We start from the raw sequence: 21422 nt of genomic DNA on the forward strand, positions 1-21422 counted from the left end.
ATGAATTCAGTAAGGTCACAGGATACAAAATCAATATACAGAAACCCACTGCATTTCTATACATTAATAATGAAGTCATAGAAAAGGAAATTAAGAAAACAGTCCCATTTAAAATTGCATAAAAATAATTTTTAAAAACTAAGAATAAACTTAACTAAGGAAGTTAAAGACCTATACTCTGAAAACCATAAAACATTCATTTAAGAAATAGAAGATGACACAAACTAATGGGAAGATATTCCATGCTTATGAATTAGGAGAACAAATATTGTTAAAATGTGCATGGTACCTAAAGAAATCTACAGATTTACTGCTATCCCTATCAAAATGCCAACAGCATTTTTCACAAAACTAGAACAAATAATCCTAAAATTCATATGGAACCACAAAAGATTCTGAATAGCCAAAACAATCTTGAAAAAGAATAACAAAACTGGGGGTATCACAATCCCAAATTTTAAGATATACTACAAAACTATAATAATCAAACCAGTATGGTACTAGCACAAAAGCAGACACATATATCAATGGAACAGAATAGAGAGCCCAGAAATAAACCCACAATTATATGGCCAATTAATTGTCAACAAAGGAGGAAAGAATATCCAATGGGAAAAAGTCAGTCTCTTCAACAAATGGTGATGGGAAAACCAGAAGTCTCTTCAACAATGCTGCTGGGAAAACTGTACAGCTACATGCAAAAGAATGAAACTGGACCACTTTCTTAGATCATACACAAAAATAAACTCAAAATGAATTAGAGACCTAAATGTGAGACCTAAAACCATAAAAATCCTAGAAGAGAGCACAGGCAGTAATTTCTCTGGCATCAGTCATAGCAATATCCTTCTAGATTTGTCTACTATGGCAAGGGAAACAAAAGCAAAAATAAACTACTGGGACTACATAAAAATAAAAAGCTTCTGCACAGCAAAGGAAACAATCCACAAAACTAAAAGGCAACCTACTGAATGGAAGAAGATATCTGCAAATGACATATCCAATAAAGGGTTAGTATCTAAAGTACACAACTCAACACCCAAAAAACAAATAATACAATTTAAAAAAGGCAGAAGACATGAACAGACATTTCTCCAAAAAAGACATCCTGATGGCCAAAAGACACATGAAAGGATGCTCAATATCACTCATCATCAAGGAAATGCAAATCAAGACCACAATGAGATATCACCTCACACCTATCAGAATGACTAAAATCAAAAACACAAGAAACAAGTGATGCTGAGCATGTGGAGAAAAAGAAACCTTTGTGCACTGTTAGTAGGAATGCAAACTGGTGTGGCAACTGTGAAAAACAGTATGGAGGGTCCTCAAAAAATTAACAATAGAATTACTATATGATCCAGTAATTCCATTACTGAATATTTACCCAACGAATACAAAAACACTAATTCAAAAAGATGTATACACCCCAATGTTTATAGCAGCATTATTTACTATAGCCAAATTATGGAAACAACCCAAGTGTCCGTGGATAGATAAATGGATAAAGAAGAGTTGGTGTATATACACAATGGAATATTACTCAGCCATAAAAAAAGACTGGAATCTCGCCATTTGCAGCAATATGGATGGATCTAGACAATATAATATTAAGTGAAATAAGTCAGAGAAAAACCAACATCATATGATTTCACTCATATGTAGAATTTAAGAAACAAAACAAATGAACAAAGAAAAAAAGAGGCAATCAAGAAAACAGAGAACAAACTGATGGTTGCCAGAGAGGAGGATGGGTGCAACAGGCGAAGGGAATTAAGAGTACACTTACTGACATGGGCACTAGAATTGTTGAATCACCTGAAATCTAAAATTGTACACCTGAAACTAATATAACACTGTGTGCTAATTATACTAGAATTGAAATAAAGAAAAAGGAAATGAATGTATATCATTCCTATGTGCTCTTGCAAAAAAAAAAAAAAAAAACGGTAATAATAAAGCACAAAAAAACAAAAACCAAAAAATTCTGAAAGGAATGATTTAACTATCAAGGGAAAATTTCTAAGACTGTTAAGAGATACCAACTGCCTTCTCCCCCAAACAGAATCATCTTCCTACAATAGGAAGTAGTTTTCACCATGCAATTCTCCCTCCTCTGAAATCTTGTGTTTTATATATATAGATATCTATATATATCTATATTATCTATATCCTATATCTATATCTATATCTCTATATTACATTCACCCTATAGTAAAGATTTTTGCTTCCAGGCCTTACCTCTCCATTATATGAGAAACATTCATCTTTATAGGATCCATATAGTCTAGATTAGTGTTTCATAAGAAGGAGGTTGTGATCCATTCATGGTTATAAATTCAAGTTAGTGGGTCACAGTCAGCATTTCTTTCAAACAAAATTACATGCTATTCAGCAACCTGGCTACAGAATTTTAAATTATGTCAATCAGGAAATTTTAAAACTGTAAGTGTCCTGAACTATTATGACCCTGTAAGGATATGAATTCTAGGGCATGTTTGCTTCCTGCTTGAGAGATAACTGCCTGCTAAATCACATTCTAAGATGTAATTACAGTTCAGGCAACAAGAGCCATTTCACAAAGTTAATGTAGAGTTAACGAATGTTACAGACAGCAAGTACTAGCGGAGCCCAGAGAAGGATAGCTCTTACTAGGATGGGTCAACTGGGGAAGGTTACCCTGAGGAGGTGGGCTTTAAGCAGGGCCCAGTAAAGGCTGGACTGGAAAAGAGGAGGGGAGAAAAAACCATAGTGCCAGCTGGCCTGGCCTGAGGCTGACAGAACAAAGGGACTGAAGAGGCTATTGTAATAGTTTAGCTTGGAATTGTGTGGGTTTATAAAAGCTAGTAACCCTGGAAATGCAAAGGAAGGGGCATAAAGTAGGAAGGAATCATGGAAAAGTCTTGGTGGCTAATTGGACTTTGGTATAGAGGTGAAGGTGAAGGAATCCGATGATTCCAAAATACTCTAATCCTGGGTGACCAGGAGGAGATTAGTGCCATTGACAGTAATGTGAAAAAAAATCCAAGGAGTTTTAGAAGGGAGTATTATGTAATGACATTAATATTTTTTATAAAAGTTTAACTTGCTTTGAACACCCATACCTCTCAGTTGCACCTAACTATCCATATGAGGGATACTAACCAGTTTAAGCAGCATCCTATTCTTAAGGCACCCACTACTTGGAAGAACCAAGGCTGATACTCAGCCAGTTATTAAAATATTGAAATCCTTCTATACCGGTTAGCAAATAATTATCTCAGCACCTTGAGTGATGCCCACCCCCACTCTATGCCCACCCATCCCACTGTCTCAGTTCCTTCTCCAGACCTCAGGTCTAAAGAACTAACCCATGGCACTATAAAAGGCCTCAGCTCTATGACCAGCTTCTCTTCTAATTGGGCAGGGTGTATGCCATATTGATAGTACTAGGCAAAATATAACAAAAGCAAGTGTTAACAGCACTCAGAAAAGGGAATAATCACCTCAGCTTGGGCCAGTTATTCATTTAAACAACTGTTGAGGGTGTACACTGTAGATACACTGATAGGTGTTGTCCCAGCAGTCAGGCTGCTCACATCCTAATACAGAGAACAACATATAAACAAATCACTGCAATCCAGAGTAGTAGTAAAAAAGAAGTATTTACAAAGTGCAATGGAAGGCACAAAGGGGATATTAGTCAATACACAGCCTGGGAAGAGAAACAAAGCAGTCCCATAAAGTTTCACAGAGGTGATATAAGACCTGAGCCGTGAAGGATGGACAGGAGTGCCAGGCAGAGAAAGGAGGAAGATAAACCATAGCAGAGAGCAATAAAGCAGAGAGATACCAGTACTGTCTGAGCCACATCCCAGCAGTGTGTACAAAACAGTGAAATGACCAATGTGTAATGCCTGGCACACAGTGTCAATAAGAAATAACAAAATATTAGAGATTCTTTTCTAGCAGAGTTATTTCTCTGATTATGTTTTTAAAGGCTGATCCTAAAATCCATTTGTTTTGTCTAAGCCTATACACGCTGAACAAGGGATAGGGCAATCAAAATATCCTGGAAGGCATGGGTGAGGCAGTTGGGAATTTAAAAATTAAGCACATGGAATTCACAAATCAACTAGAGTTGTCTGCACATCTTAGATGTGTGTAAGCAAAGATGAAACAAGGACAGTGAATTAAGTGGGAATGTGAAACAGGAGCAAAAAAACAACAGAAGACCTCACTACTTTTCCAATTAACAAAGAAGGGCTTCCTGGAGGGGAATATTTTTTAACAGAAGGAAACAAGCAAGTGCTAAACAGGCCAGATGCCTTGAAGACTCAAGAAGTATTTAAAGAATAAATCTTCAGAGGAAGACCAATAGGCAAGAGTAAATGTATGTATATGCTTGTCTGGAGTGTGAAATGGAGAAAGATCATCTAGAGAACAGAGATTATAGAAAAATGACTATAAATTCAAACTAATAAAAGGGTTTGGCAATGTTAAAAATTTAACTGCAAAAAGCCCTTCTGGAAATCTTTAAAAACCATGATCCATTTTTTTGGAGAGTAACTTCCCCGGCATCTTAGCCAACATTCATTTCATCATGTTACACTCAAATTCTTCAGAGATGAACCAAAGCACTGGGGTTATGTAAGTAACAGCAAGAAGCTCTTTTATACCTTGCCTAATGTTGGATATTTGCATTTAATGTTTTCAATAACACAGAACATGACATCTAGGGTCATTCTATCAGCACAGCTCTACGTGTACAAACCTTGGTACTGCAGCCTCCCAGACCCACAGATGAATGAGACCCAACGTTGCTGCCTTTGAAGAGATCACAGACAGGTGGTCAGCAAATAGTAATTACCTTCTCTTTTAAACTACCGTCATTTTCTAGAAATCAGACTACATAAAAGGCAAACAGAAAGCCTGTTTTGGTCTGCACTAGCCACACCAGTCCTTATCATTTAAAGCCAATTGTTTAAGAGAAAGGAGGAATCTTAGGCCAAGGAGAAGGGAGTCATCACCACTGCTTTCAGAAATTGTTGTATGAGCTGCTCCCTCGAAGGAAGAGGCCATCAGTGCTCAGGAAGTGACGGAGGTTTCCGGCAGTTTTAAAGGATAGTGTCTGCAGTGTGACCCACGGTTCAAACTGTATAAAAATAAGAATTCACTGACAAATGATAACAAGTACTTCCTCACTTTCCTATCGGCTGAATCAGAGCCATTGTTTGGGTTGTAGTTCTTGTTTAAATTAGGTTATTAAATCACAATGATGCAGGCCAAACATGCTAGTTATAAGCCATCAGGAAAACTTATCAAAAATACCAGTGTCAAGGTTTAAGTGCACATACACACACTTTTGCACTAATAAAATCTGATCAGTACCAAGGGTATCTTTCAAAAACTTTGTTTTTTCTCTCCTGAAAACCACAAAGGAATGATCTGTAAGGTAGCAAAAAGAGAAAGGAATTTGCAGACAGATCTGAGTTTGAATGCCAATGCTGCCATCTATTAGAGCTATTCGAATTTGAACAAGTTACTTCATGTCTGTGGGCTTGTTTTCTTATATGTAAAATGAAAAAAAAAAAATAGTACCTATCTCAGAGGGGTCTTTTTTTTTTTTTAAGTAGGCTCCACACCCTCAGCATGGAGCCCAACGCCTTAATTCACCCCCCTGAGTGGTGCTCTCAGACCTGAGCTGAGATCAAGATTCAGATGTTTAACTGACTAAGCCACCCAGGGCACCCCTCAGAGAGGTCTTATGATGATTAAGTAGGATAATACATGCATGCAAGTACCTAGCAAGGATCTGAAGGAAGTGAGAGCTTGATGTGTTACTAGTATATTTTGTAGAGCATGTTTTATTAGCATGCACCTCCCAAATCTGAAACCACTGCCAAATACATGCAAAAACATACACAAGATATATGTTTACTATTACTACTTATGAGGAAGAAATTGTGATATAAAACTTTTTTAAAAGATTTCATTTATTTATTTATTCATTTATTTATTGAGAGAGAGCATATGCACGGCTGCACGCACACACGCGCACACACACACACACACACAAAAGTGCAGTTTGGAGGAGGGGCAGAGGGAGAAAGAGACTCTCAAGAAGACTCTGGCTGAGCACAGAGCCCGAGGCAGGGATGCATCTCACCATCCTGAGATCAGGACCTGAGCCAAAATCAAGAGTTGGACACTTAACCCAAAATCAAGAGTTGGACACTTAACCAACTGAGCCACCCAGGTATCCCAGTGATATAAAACTTTAGCAAAAAAAACCCACAAAAAAAACAAAAAAACTTTAGCAATTTGTTCCAACTTTTTGCTTAAAACAATATGACCTTGCAAAGCAAAATTAAAAAAAAGAAAATTTGCAGTTATCATGGAACTGAAAACAGCAACAAGGCAATGACTTGGTGACAGTGAAAGTCTCTAACACACTAAATATCACATGGCCTGGTATGTGATATGTTTTTGCTTCTGATTTTTTTTTTTAATTTTTATTTATTTGACAGAGAGAGAGACAGTGAGAGAGGGAACACAAGCAGGGGTAGTGGGAGAGGGAGAAGCAGGCTTCCTGCTGAGCAGGGAGCCCGATGCGGGGCTCAATCCCAGAACCCTGGGATCATGACCTGAGACGAAGGCAGACGCTTAACGACTGAGCCACCCAGGTGCCCCTGCTTCTGACTTTCTATCCAGTGCTGTGACAGACGGTGCAATATACCTTTAGTTACACATTCATCACTATATGAATTATGTAGCTTTGAGGAAAGGTACAAATCACAAAAATAAAAGGTGACTGAATATCTTATTTCTAAAGAATTTTAAAATAATCTGTAGCATCACTTTCATCACCCCATATGCTGAAGATTCTGAGTCCACATCTCAAAGGACTGCTTATTTCCTCTTGGGAATCAGAATAATATAATTAGACTCATCGTTCAAATAGCCAGGTTTCTCGTAAAAGTAGTTAAAGAGATTAGCTTAAATTTTCAGTTTAATATCCTTTAAAATGATAATACTTTATTAAACTGAAGAATAATACTATCATTCTAAGCACCATGTTTAAAGATGAGACCACTAGGGGTGCCCGGGTGGCTCAGTTGGCTGAGCATCCGACTCTCGATTTCGGCTCCACTGGCGTCATGATCTCAGGGTCCTGGAATCAAGCCCCATAAGGGGAGCCTGCTTCTCCCTCTCCTTCTGTCCCTCCCTCCGCTGGTTCTCTCTCACTCACACGCACTTTCTCTCTTGCTCTCTCTCACTCCCTTTCTCTCTCTCTAAAATAAATAAAATCTTTAAAAAAAAAGATGAGACCACTATCCAGGCTTTCAGAGAAAACAAATACATAGGTATGTTTACCTGAACTTGACTTTCTAATCAAGGTAGACTTTCAAGAGCAAGTGCCAAATGGTGACCTCTGTTCCTTTGAGTTAGTGGACAAAAGAGGAACATTTAAATGAATAGAAGATGAATATATAGCAGTAACTAATTCATGCAGCATAGATGAGCAACATTTACATGAACTTTAATTAACTTATTCCAAGCCAAATTTTGTACACAGACTGTTGGGAAAGCTTAAAAAGGAGGATTCCCTAATGAAACTAGGGTAAACAGTACTGAGCACCAAATTTAAGGGGACAATTTCTAAAGTAGTGACCTCACTCCTGCCCCACCAGTTTAGTCTCCTCCTTTATTTCTTGGAGAATACCTTTTTGTGATCATCAGTGGAGGTCTCTTGACATCCTTTACTCTACAATGTATACAGCCTTCCAAAAAGATCTCATACTCTGTATCTTAGAAGTTTTCATAGTCCCCTTCTGTTGTTAATATGGTCCATTATTTAAAGCGCATTCATTTAAAAGCCTTCTTTTTGAAACACAAAAGCCAAGTCAGAAGAAAGTTCTGTATTGTTAAAACCTCCATTATGATTTTTTTTTTCTCTCCAAAATTATCCAGCCTGGTGTTAGAGAATTGACTTTATTACTGTCTAATCTGGAATTCCTTAACAAATGTGACTTCCACACTATCTCTAATTTAGGCCATGAATTACACAATCTTCTGTCTATTCCAGAAATACAGCTAGTACAGAAGCAACATAGATCAAGGGCTCTGATGTCAACAGAGCTCATTTTGAATCCCGGCACTATCATTTATCAGCTATGTGATAATGGATATATCACTTTACCTCTGAGCCCTTTATTTTTTTATAAAAAAGATGTAGTACCTCCTTGCAGGGTGGAAGATAATACATTAAGAGCACTTAGGCTGTACCTGTCACAAGGTGAATGCATTTACTCTGGGGAGCAGAGCAGTGTTTTGCCCCTTACCACTTCAACACCAAGTTATGTTCTTAAAGTCAATGAAAGATTCAGAGAAGGAATACCATGCATGTGCCAATGGAAATAGTAATAATACTGACCTCGTACTGTTGAGTGCCCACCTCTTGCCTCATAGAGTCTGACCCCCTGTCCCAGTATTACTGAACTTTCAGTTCCCCCAACATGGACTGCTCTTTCCTACCTTAGGATACACCCTCTACCTGGGCAGAAATCTCAATCATCTCCATTCTCCTGGCTAATTCCTATTTAGCTTCCCAGTCTCTACTTTGATCCATTGCTGCCTATAGGATTCTCTAATATACAAGACTCAGGACTCCATTGTAGAACACAACAAACTACTTCCTTAAAGCACACATTGTCACACTTGTAATTACTTATCACTATGTTCTTTCCCACTAAACTGTAAACTTCATGAGGTCTGTCTTTGCTTTCCACTTATCCCCAGCTATTAACATAGTGTATGGCACATTGGAAGAGTTCAATAAATATTTCTGGATGAACATACAATTGTGCTTCTTTACTGTATGTTAGATATCATATCTACTGTAATAGAATGATACTTCATTGTATCATATAACCACCTTGCAGAGCTGTTCAGAGAAAGCTCCTAAAGAAATCTGACTTTAATAAATCTGTCTTTTCTTAACCCATGTTGGCATCCCCACAACATGAGCAACAAGAAAGAGAACATCATGAGCTTGACAGAGATAGGACAGCTGACCCTCTCCAGGTGCAGCACTGTGTGGCAACTTGGAACTGACATATGTACATAATAGAAAGTAAGGATTTACAAATATACATAGTTAATTGGCTTCCTTTTGCAAATGAACCATAAAAAGTACTGCATTTACCTTAGCTCTCTAATAAATATGGGCAGTACACAAATGCCACAGGAGTAGGCTTTAAGGGGACATTTTTCCTAATGTCTTCATTCTTTATCCTTTCCCTGGCCCTCACCCAGACAAAAAACAAAGAGCAAACTTTGCTGTACTCCTTCCCATGATTCTTTCTCTGTACATATGTGGGGAGAAGGATCAGTACAGACAACTAGCTACAGTTTCCAGATCATCAGAATAAGAGAATGTGAATAAGTGGGCCTGTTTTTATTTGCCTGGCATTCTACATTGTTTCCTAAAAGGATTTTAGACAGTTGAGAATCAAATTTCCATACCGTTTCCCACCCTACACACACACACACACACACACACACTTTCCTTATCTCATTGTATAGGGAAGCAGGAGAGAGGGGGAAAGATACAGATTCAACAAACATTTGTAATAATGATACTCTAGAACTATAAAACTATGTAAAACTATGGGCAGCATGCTATGGAGTACAGATACTTACAAGATAGAGTTCCTGCTTTAAAAAGGGAGTAAGACAAGAGTACAAAAGATTTTAACACAAGGCTAGAATAAGACATGTGCCATGAAGAGAAGTACAAAGACAGATCTGACTGATCACACACTTTCCAGGAGATTAAGAAACACCTCATGGAGGAGGTAGGCGGTGTCTGAGACGAGGCTGAAAAAAAGGATAGGATTGATAAAAGGGGGAAGGGCATTGGGAGAGGTATTCCAGACAAAAGGAACAATGTGGGCTAAAGCATTGAAACAGGAAAAGAATGAGCATGTGTGAAGAATAGATTAGCACACTGAAAAGGTGGATTGGGGTCACAGGGTGAAAGGCCTTGAATACTACAGGATTTTGTTCTAAATAAAGCAAACAATCAGCTGGGGTGCCTGGGTGGCTCAGTCTGTTAAGCGTCTTCCTTGGGCTCAGGTCATGTTCTCAGGGTCCTGCGATAGGGCCTGGTGTCAGGCTCCCTGCTCAGTGGGGAGTCTGCTTGACCCTCTCCCTCTGCCCCTCCCCGTGCTTGTGCACTCTCTTGCACTCTCTCTCTCAAATAAATAAATAAAATCTCTTAAAAAAAAAAGCAAACAATTAGGAATCATTGCAGGCTCTGAGGAGAAGAGTGCTTGATGGGAGAAGTAACTAATGTGACCCATGGGGACTGCAGTAGAGGGCTAAATGCAGGTAGCAAGGAGGACCTTCAACCTCACATAATCCACCTTTCACTGTCCCTCACCCCATCCTCACTCCCTTCCTTACTTGGCTTAAATTTCATGGTCAATGAATAAATTACTCCCTTGCATATGCCCCTGAATCCCCATGACTCTCTCTCTCACTTTCTTTTACTGATTTGGCAAAAGGATAATCCTGGTTAAAAAGAACTCTCCACCAACTTTTCATTCATACCCAAGAAAGTAAAGGTAGCTAGAGAAACATACAGCCTATCAAATGGTCTTACTAACATGCATGAGACTTCAAAGCTGCCGGTAATCAAACTGTAAGTCCCTAGTCCATTTACTTTCCTTCTCTGCTAGAGGAGTATTTCTGTTCTCTTTCCTCCTCACTGTCTTCATCCCCTGCTACCCTCTTCCAGCCATACTGGCCTCCTTGAGTTGTTCCTGCCAGGTATACATCTACCTTCAGGTTTTGTACTTGCTTTTCTCTATGCCTTGAATGCTCTTGCTCCAGAGCCTAGAAGAGTGCCTTGCAAATAGTAAGAACTTAGCAAAAATAGAGTAAATGAATTTGGAAACATGTTGTACATTCAAGTTTTCTATTTTGCTTTTTTCATTTATCAGTAATTCATGAACATTTCCCACATTACAAGATATACTTCAAGGGCGCCTGGGTGGCTCAGTTGGTTAAGCGACTGCCTTCGGCTCAGGTCATGATCCTGGAGTCCCGGGATCGAGTCCCGCATCAGGCTCTCGGTGGGGAGCCTGCTTCTCCCTCTGACCCTCCCCCCTCTCATGTGCTCTCTGTCTCTCTCATTCTCTCTGTCTCAAATAAAATAAAATCTTTAAAAAAAAGATATACTTCAAGATCATTATTTTTAAGGCATAATAATATTTCATTTTATGGATGTACCACAAATTATTTATAATTTGGGATTGAGAAACCAGGAAATTTACAAGTGGGATATTTTGGATGTTTCTTCCTTTGATCTTTCTGAAACTTGATAGTTTCACCTCTAAAAATGAGCATAATATCTACCTCACAGGATTGTTTTAAAGACTGAATGTGGAATATAAATAGATACAGAAACATCAGTTTTGAAAACAGAGGCATCAGGATGTCAACTGAGTGAAAGATCACAAATCTTGGAAGCAAAAGATTAAAATATATTGTCCCTCAATAGCTTGATCAAGTCACTTGACTTCTATGAACCTCAATTAAACCAACTATTTTTAAAAGTGACTGTAATAATTAAAAGCAGGTATGTAAAAGAGTTTAAAATAATACCTAGCCCAGATAAGACAATCATGTTTATTCATTCACTGCTCATAAACAACAATGACTACTTTTCCTAAATTGTGAACCAGAATTAAAAAAATATTTAAAAAAAGATTTTTATAACTCCCCAATAACATACACATTGTCAGTGCAAAAGTTTCCTTTTGATGGACACTTACAAAGCGTAATTCAGATTTTTTACATAAATCTCTATATCAGTTTTGTTTCCTTTATTATGAAAAAGACAGGCAAAACAATTATTTTAAGTACTGAGTGACAGTATGAATAAATGAATTCCTTTATTAATCACATGCTTCAATGTATATACACATCAGGTCGGTGAAATCTCATAATGATAAGTTGAGCAAGAAAATATCAAGTAGACCAGCCTCACTTCAGGAATTTTTTTGTTTTTTTAAGATTTATTTATTCATTTATTTATTTGATAGACAGAGAGATAGAGAGAGAGCACAAGCAGAGGGAGCGGCAGAGGGAGAGGGAGAAGCAGGCTCTCTGCTGAGCAGGGAGCCCGATGCGGGACTTGATCCCAGGACCACAGGATCATGACCCAAGCCAAAGGCAGGTGCTTAACCACTGAGCCACCCAGGGGTGCCACCTTCAGGGATTTTTTGAAGCAATCTGTAAATTGCAGCCACATAATGCTAAGACATTACACATTTGTCAGTCCTTTTACATATTTTTCAGATACAAGCTTGAGTATGTGTGACTGGAATGGCCAACAAGTATGTGAAGTCCTCCAGGATGTAATCATCTCTGCCTTCCTGGGACCTAGTCCAGTGCCTGACATATAAAAGGAAGTGGATGAACACTGAGTAGGTGGATGGGTGGGTAAGAGACTAATTGAGTGTGGTAGTCATTAATGTTGTTTCTCCTTCTAGGATCTCCAAAGCCAGTATTTTTTTGTCTCCCTGCCCTGTCCTTAGATGCAGCAATATAACCAGTTTGGGCCAAGGAATTATGAAAGGAAGTGATGTGCAATTTCCAGACTGGAGCATTTATTATTTTTCTATGTTCCTCTTTCACTGCTATGGTGATCACGAAAGTGTATGTTGAGAGAAAGCTTCCATAAGCTCCTTAGTCTCTAAGTAAATGTAATGAGGGAACCCTCTGCTCACCCCAATGGAAATACAGTTTGAGTCATATATTTTGGGGGGTTTAAGTCACTAAAATTTTGGAGTTCTGCTACAGCAGCATAACCTAGCCTTATCGGGACTAGTACAATAAGCAAGGTAATGACATTTGCTTTAGAACTAGAAACTCATTACAGTTTATTTTCAGAAAAACAAAATGAGACAGATAAGCATCTTGAACATGTAACTCAACCTCCCTGTATGATCGTTTTCTCACCTATAAAGTGGAACAATAATAGCATCTACCTCATAGAACATTAAATAAATGAATGTCTAGGGTTCCTGGGTGGCTCAGTCAGTTAAGCAACTGCCTTCGGCTCAGGTCATGATCCTGGAGTTCGGGGATCAAGCCCCGCATCGGACTCCCTGCTTAGCGGGGAGTCTGCTTCTCCCTCTGACCCTCCCCCCTCTCATGTGCTCTCTCTCTCTCTCTCATTCTCTCTCTCAAATAAATAAAATCTTAATAAATAAATGAATGAATGTCTATTACGTACTTAGAACCTAGGGCATATAAAGCTTTCAATAAACAGTAGCAGATGATTAGCATCACTAGTGCATTCAATAATTTATATACTACATATTTCATTTTATTCTCCCTCCTCTTACTCCTTATTCATTTTAATTTATAGCCAATTTTTTCCACTCAAAAAATCTTTATTAAGAGCTACTATGTAGGGACACCTGGGTGGCTCTATTGTTAGCGTGTCTGCCTTCGGCTCAGGTCATGATCCTAGAGTCCAGGGATCGAGCCCCACGTTGTCGTAGTCCGGCTCCCTGCTCAGCGGGGAGGGGAGTGTGCTTCTCCCTCTGCCTTTGCTCCTCCCCCTGCTCTCATGCTTTCTCATTCGCTCACTCTCTCAAATAAATAAATAAAATCTTAAAAAAGAAAAAAACTACTATGTAGAGGGCACTGTGCAATGCTCTAGCAATATGATGACAAATAAGATAAGACATGTCATCAAGGTCTTTTCCTTCCCCATGATTCTTTTCTCTCCAATCCACCCATAATCAAGCAAACTTTAAAATCATAAATATAAATACAGTGTTCTATGTTATACTTTGTTAATGGTAAAGCTGAGTAATATTAATTAAAAAAAAAAAAAAACCTTTACATGATATGAGTCTGTGTCTAATTTAAAGTTGAGATGGAAAAACTGTTTAGGTCCGCTATGCCAAAGGCAATTAATGGCAAAGGGAAAAACAAAACTTGTACTCAAATCCCCACTGCTCCTAATACAGGGCCCTATAGACAGGAAGCACTCAGTGAACAGAATTACAGATGCATCACAGGTCATCAGATCCAATCCTCTTATCTTACGTAAGAGATCTTACACTGAGATCTAGAGGTAAGCAACTTACCCAAGGTCATTCCATGAGTTAGTGACAAGTCTGATACTAGAACCCAAACTTCGAAAATATCTTAAGTGCTTTAAAGTCCTTGCAAGGGCGCCTGAGTGGCTCAGTTGGTTAAGCGACTGCCTTTGGCTCAGGTCATGATCCTGGAGTCCCGGGATCCAGTCCCGCATCGGGCTCCCTGCTGGGCAGGGAGTCTGCTTCTCCCTCTGACCCTCCTCCTTCTCATGCTCTGTCTCTCATTCTCTCTGTCTCAAATAAATAAATAAAATCTTTAAAAAAAAAAAAAAGTCCTTGCAATATGCTGCACAGAGATATAAATATGACAGTGCAAAACCCTAAAATTAATCTTTACCGAAATTATATTTTAGCATTAACTTATAAAATATCGAAAGCTATCAGAAAGATAGTGTTAGATTTAGTATTATTATAAAATAGAAAAGATACTTGCAAAAATCTAAAAGGATACATGCATTATATGTCCCCGCCGCAATTTACCAAAACGCAAAATAGCATAGAAAAAAAATAATAGAAATAGCTTCCTATGCTTTTCATTATGGATCAGTCTTGTGTGAAAGAAAATTATTTCAAACAAGGAAAAAGTTAATTTCTTTGTCTTATTTACAAGTATATTAGATTATACCCCACTGATAAAAAGGAATATATATACTATTTAAATAACTGAAAACAGTTCATACAAATTTTCGTATTTTCCAGAATAACTATTTTAGGTATGGTAAGTGATGATTTGAATATTTTATTCTGTGTGGAGAGGGGGTAAGTTAAAGCCATATATATTAAGAAACCGCAAGATAAAATAAAAATATTTATCATTTTTTGAGTAAAGTGATATATAAACTGTGCTATTAAGTCCTTTACACATATTAGCTCATTTCACAACAGATCTATGAAATGAACAGTATAATTATCCCCATCTTGCTGATTATAAAACCAGATGCTCAGAGTAATCTGTCTGAAGTTACTCAGCTAATGGGAGAAACAGAATTTGTTCTCAAATTTGTATGGTAATCAATCTCTATCAAGTTCCTGACTCTTCATAATTTAGATCAAAGTTACTTCAACATATCTAAGGGGTGGACTACATGATCTCTAAGACCCCTTCTGGCAATGAGTCTAGGGGTAAAAACAGAAATCAATTCAGAAGTCACATAATATTTGTGACATATACTCTGGGCCTAAGAGGAAAGCCATCAATAGATGGTTCATATAGATGAACCAATAACAAAAAGTGGAGAAGAGGGGAAAAAATAAAAAGGAGAGGAGGAGGAGAAAGATCAATATTTTACTAGACATTAGGGTCACTGTGGCATGAGTGGAAAAGGGGAACCTGGAGTAGGAACTAAAAGAACCGTAATGGATGTACATAAATAGAAATAGCTTAGCCCACTGATGTGATTGCCTCACAGCAGACAAGGAGGGAGCTGTGGGAAGGCTTTGCAGAAATCAGTGGCCATGAGCTTAACGCTGGGTCAAGATGCAGAGTTCTAACATAAACACTGGTCAGTAGTTAAATAAGAATAGTTGAGTATAGATTACTGACCCCTAAGTTTCTAGAAGAGGCATTACCACAACTGTCATGCATTTGGATCAATCTGAAATGCTAACACTATGGGGATTGTGGTTTTAGGACAGATTGGGGAAGAAACCAGCATTTACTCTATTATGTTCCTTAAGTTCCTACCATCTCCCAGGCACTATGCATGTGCTTTCATGTGTTACCATATTTAACCCTCACAACAACACTGGTAGAAGTAATGGTTAATTTTATCTGTCAACTTGGCTGGGCTACAGTGCCCATATATTTGATCAAACATTCTGGATGTTTCTAGGAAGGTGTTTTTTTGGAAAAGATTAATATGTAAATCAGTGGACTTTGAGTAAAGCAGATTTACCCTCTAAAATGTGAATGGGTCTCATCCAACCAGGTGAAAGCCTGAATAGCAAAAAAGACTGACCTCTCCTGAGCAAGAAGGAATTATGCAAGCAGGCTCTCTTTGGACTCAAACTGCAACTCTTCTCTGGGTCTCCAGTCTGCCAGTCTACCCTGTAGATTTTGAACTTACCAAGCCTCCATAATCATATGAACTAATTCCTTAAAATAAATCAATCCCTGTGAAAAGAGGGATACACACACACAGAAACACATTCTTTTGGTTCTGTTTCTCTAGAGAACTCTAATACAGTAAATATTGTTTCCTAGTAACACTGAGGAAAATGAGAGCCTCAAAGGACCCATTCTCTTTTCCCACTACATCACACAGTAAAATGCCCTCAGGACTCACATTCAACTCTGAGGGGCTAGGGTGAGAGATGGAGGGTAATGAGAAGAAGGGAAACCTTGTAACCACAAGCCATAGATTCCAAGGAGCCCCTTACAACCCTGGCATCACACATGTACCCAAAGCCCGGATGTAACCAAGTGATGTACTATATCCTTTGTCTGGTCTCCTGGTTCAGTTACTTCGGATACAAGAAACCAAATAAAAAAAATATTCCTACTAAATCAACAACCTTTGAAGACTTTGAAAGAAGGGGAAAAATAATTAGTGAAGAATAGAAGTAAAAAATGAAAAGAAAAATAAAAAATAACGTGTCAATTAAATGATGGTAGACTTTGCTTTGTTTAGGCTTTTTTTGGATAGTCATTCATTCACTCCCTCAACAAATAATCATTCTGTACTTTATATTTTTTATGGGCTCTTCTAGGTACTGGAGAGTGCTATCTAGCTATAGGGGACACATATAAAATAGTAAGTGTGCAGAGTGAAAAAAAAAAAAACAACTAAGTTGCCGTAAAGTCAAGAAGGCTTCACAGAAGAGGTGACATTTCAGCTGGAATACAGGTATGAGTTTAATTTGGGGAGAAGAGAGCAATATTCCAGACAGAATTTCCAACACTGTAAAATTCAATTGAGTCTATGTTCTATGTTGCTAAAAGTGTACGTGTGTGTTGAGGAGTGAAGGGGAGGGAAAGGGCCATGGGCTAAGCCTTTATACCTATACCATTCATGGAACTTATGTGCATATAAGGACAGCTGGGAATGGCTTGGTCAACTGGACAGATATAACTACAGATAAAGAAAATCATTACAGGGCGCCTGGGTGGCTCAGTTGGTTAAGCGACTGCCTTCGGCTCAGGTCATGATCCTGGAGTCCCAGGATCGAGTCCCGCATTGGGCTCCCTGCTCGGCAGGGAGTCTGCTTCTCCCTCTGACCCTCCTCCCTCTCATGCTCTCTGTCTCTCATTCTCTCTCTCTCAAATAGATAAATAAATCTTTAAAAAAAAAAAAGAAAATCATTACAAAGTTTGATAAAAATTCAACCCTGAATAAAAACCAAGCTTTACAATTCTAATTATGATGTCTATTATCAAAAGGCACAAAAGTATTTCATGTCCTCTAACTAAAAAAAAATGGAAGTTGAGTTTATACAGACATAGTCAGTCCCAACTAAAAATCTATGGTCCAGAATTGGCAACTACTATAATCATTATTATGTAATAAATACATATGTGGAAGTTTTCTCAAAAAAATGAAATAAAACTCGGGGCACCTGGGTGGCTCAGTTGGTTAAGCGACTGCCTTCGGCTCAGTTCATGATCCTGGAGTCCCAGGATCAAGTCCCGCATCGGGCTCCCTGCTCGGCAAGGAGTCTGCTTCTCCCTCTGACCCTCCCCCCCTCTCATGTGCTCTCTGTCTCTCTCATTCTCTCTGTCTCAAATAAAATAAATAAAATCTTTAAAAAAAAAATGAAATAAAACTCAATTGCAGTTGATGTAAGGAAAATTATTACTATAGTAATAAGCATATATGTGGAATCTGTGTCCTAAAATATAAACTAAGCCAGAGAGCAAAAGGTGACTGAGTAAAGTCAGGTTTAGCTAACGAACAAAAATGGAAAAAGAACTGATCTTAAACTATATTTCTAAATAGTTACGTGGTCAAGGAAGGAATGTATAATGAAGGAATATAAATTAAGGGCTCACAGATCATTTGGTCTCTTCCCCCCTTTTGTTCTCCCTTTTCTGCTGATAGTTCTCTTTTTCATCGTTTCTTTTTTTTTTGAGAGAGAGAGCACAAGTACATGTGCACAACTGTGGGGAGGGAACAAAGGGAGAGGGAGAAAGAGGGTCTTAAGCAGGCTCCATGCTCAGCTGAGAGCCCAATGTGGGGCTCGATCTCACCACCCTGATATCAAGATCTGAGCTAAAATCAAGAGTGGGACACTTAACCAACTGAGCCACCCAGGCTGTGCCCCTTCATCACATTTAAAGAGATTTCAGAGATCCTCATTCCAATAGTTCCCCTTCAGTTTTACTGTGCCAATAAAACTCTGCAAATAATCCTCTACAAAATCCCAATATATGAAACAGACCAAAGCATAATGCTCAGGCTCAAAGTTATTTCAGGGAGAGAGGGGTTACTGGAGCACCTTAACTTGGCCCACCACTTGGGCCTTTACCCACCAGACAGCTCCCTAAAAAGCCCTTAATTTTCCTCAGTAGAATGTGTAATATGCTGTTCCTTGTTCAACCCTCTCAATTTACAAATGAAGAAATGGTACCCTAGAGAGTTAATTTAAGTAAGTTGTCTGAGAAAAAGTCCCCTGTTTCCTGGTACCTCTGCTGAAATAATATTTTCTCTTCCTCATAAACTGTAATTTAAATTTCTGGGTTAAAAATAATTTCTTGTATGTTACAAATTCATGCAATCCCTCTATCAAAATTCAAAATTCAGGGCCAAATACTCTGCTGGGGACTTGTCATCTGTTTTCATTTAACCATCACCAAATCCCCAGATCAAGAAACTGGGTTGATTTTTTTTTTTTAAGATTTTATTTATTTACTTGAGAGAGATAGAGAGAGCATGCAAGCTAGAGAGAGCACGAGCAGAGGAGGAGAAGAGGGAGAGGAAGAAGCTGACTCCTCGCTGAGCAGGAAGCCCTACTCGATCCTAGGACCCCGGGATCATGACCTGAGCCTAAGGCAGACGCTTAACCGACTGAGCCACCTAGGCGCCCCAAGAAACTGGGTTCAGAGAAGTACTCTTTCCCAAGGTCACAGAGCTAGCAGAGTGGAATGCTGTTCTACTTGACTCCAAAAGCCAAACCTCAGACTCTTATTCTTTCTAAATCCACACCTTTCCCTAATCTTTGCCTATCTTTATACAGGCTCCCAGAAATACAGAACTGTAAGAGATCCTGTCATTTTACACAAGATGTACTTTTCTATCCACGCTTGTCAGAAGAGTGCCTCATGCTTCAGCCAAGCACAAAGGCATCAAGCCTATTTTAAAATTCTAAATTCAAGCTTCAGAACCGTAGAGATGCTAACCCCCACCCTCAAATCTTGACTTTCTTCTACAACTTCTTCTATAAGCATGGGCTACACATATGTTCAGTCTTATGGAGAATAGGAATGGTTAAAAACTCTTAATCAAAGGGCTACAGAATCAACTTTGAGCTAAGCAAGAGATGACAGGCTGGCGTTTTAGGTTGAATACTAAATACTATCTAGTAAGATATTGGAAATGTGTATTTAGAGGCTGCTTAGGGACAAAGGATGACTGTCACCACGGAGTAGGAGGCAGAGTTGGCATTAAATAATTTTCATTTGACGGAGGGTCAGGGGAATTTGAATTAGGGCATCCTCTAGGAGAAGAAGTTGAAGTGACTGTCATAGCCAATTACAGAAGAGAGTGTGGAATCAGGATTGATACTAAATTATTGGTAACGGCAGGAGAGATTTTAAATAGAAGTGAGACTTGATGCCACCCCCTGGAAGCTGTGAGCCAAAGATCGGACAAGTCCTAGGCATTAGGGGTCTGAAATTCCGGGTGGGTTACGGCGCCTAGGCTCGGGTCTATTAGGCCGGGGACTTCGAAACCCCAGTCGTCCCCCACGCCCACCCCGCCCCGCCTTACCTTCTGTTCGATGTAGTGAATCGAGTACTTCTTGGCAACAGTACCGCGGGATGTGAAACTGGTTGACCAACGCAGGCTGCTGAGGGCCTTCATGGCCGGCGGTACACGGATGGCGGCCCCAGGCGTCAGGAAAGCCAAGAGCAGGAGCAGGACGGTGGGACGCCCCATGGCCCAGGATGCCGGCTGCAGTGCGGGTGGGAACGAGACCGGCAGATGCCGGGAGCTAGACCCGAGCCCAGCCCGCAGCTCCGCCCACCGCAGATAAGCTCCTCCCCGGTGAAACCCAAAGCAGCTCCGCCCGCAGCAACACCGCCTAAACCTGGTCACCCAAACCACACCTCCCCCGACCCCGAGGGAGCCAAAACTTTTCATGTTCCTCTCGTGCAGTCCCCTCTTTAGAGTCCAGCTTCACTGCGGTCACAGTCCAAGTCGACCCTTACCATCCCAGGACCCCCTCCTACCTGACCGCCGGAATCCCATCCTTTCCTAGAGCGCTCCACAAGCCCCCCTTTCCTGCCATTCCCTGTCCGCTTCAATTCCATTGCCACACCCATTGCCCTCCGCAAACCCCATATAATAATAATAATAGCTACCATGACAATTTCTTGAGCGTTCTCTACATGTCACTATATCGCTAGGCATAATGGCACACACATCAACTCATCTAACTTAAGCATCACAGCAATCTGTGTGTCGTGAATGATTGCTACTCCCATTTACAGAGGAAACTGATGCCCCGAGAGAGGTGTAGGGACTTGCACTGGGTCACTCAGGAGGCAGGGGTGCAGGCTCCGCAAACCGCTCGGTCTGGCTCCTTGCACCCCACTTCCACTAAGTCAGCCAACCACTTCCTGTGGTACTCTGTTCATGGATCACCCCAAACATCCCTGTTGCCCACATAATCCATCCCTTAACTGGAGTCGCCGGGGCCCAGAGAGCCCCCGCATCCTGTTAGGTCCTGGTCCCTTCTTCCAGGATACGCCCCCTTTCTTCACCCGGCTCGGGGTAGCCCGCTTCAGGCCCCGATTCCACACCCCCTTCTGTCTTCACCGCGCCAACCCCTTTGCCCAGCTTCCACTCCTCCTTCCAGTCACCCTGCTGAACCCAGACTGGAGGGGCGCTACCACCCCTTCCTGGGATCCCTACGCTACCCCCAAAACCAACTTTATAGACTGTGCCACTACTCCACCAGAGAAGAACATCCGCCAAACCCTGTCTCTACCCAGTTTGACGAAAATGGTCGTTCCCCAAAACTCACAGAATGCAGTGTTCAATCTCCACCCTCGGCGGCGCCTTCTTCTGATTGGCTGTGAGGAAGCACTGCCAAAAC

General features: G+C 39.9%; 1 protein-coding gene across 4 annotated transcripts in view; it reads right to left on the reverse strand.

Moving 5' to 3' along the window:
* The window catches only part of PRCP (prolylcarboxypeptidase), a 73211-nt gene extending 51834 nt beyond the window's left edge, over positions 1-21377 (reverse strand). Inside the window, exons 1-2 of one of the 4 annotated variants that reach the window (XM_034995565.1) lie at positions 21351-21377; positions 20093-20275 (exon numbers count right to left, since the gene is read on the reverse strand). In XM_034995565.1, coding sequence (XP_034851456.1) covers positions 20093-20260 — 168 coding nt within the window. In that variant the 5' untranslated portion in view covers positions 20261-20275; positions 21351-21377. The other 3 variants (XM_034995566.1, XM_034995564.1, XM_034995562.1) reach the window with 3 other exon arrangements.
* Positions 21378-21422: the final 45 nt, after the last annotated feature.

This window comes from Mirounga leonina, unplaced genomic scaffold (assembly GCF_011800145.1).
Source record: "Mirounga leonina isolate KUSES-001 unplaced genomic scaffold, KU_Mleo_1.0 Mir_92, whole genome shotgun sequence".
NCBI classification, from domain to species: Eukaryota; Metazoa; Chordata; class Mammalia; order Carnivora; family Phocidae; genus Mirounga; species Mirounga leonina.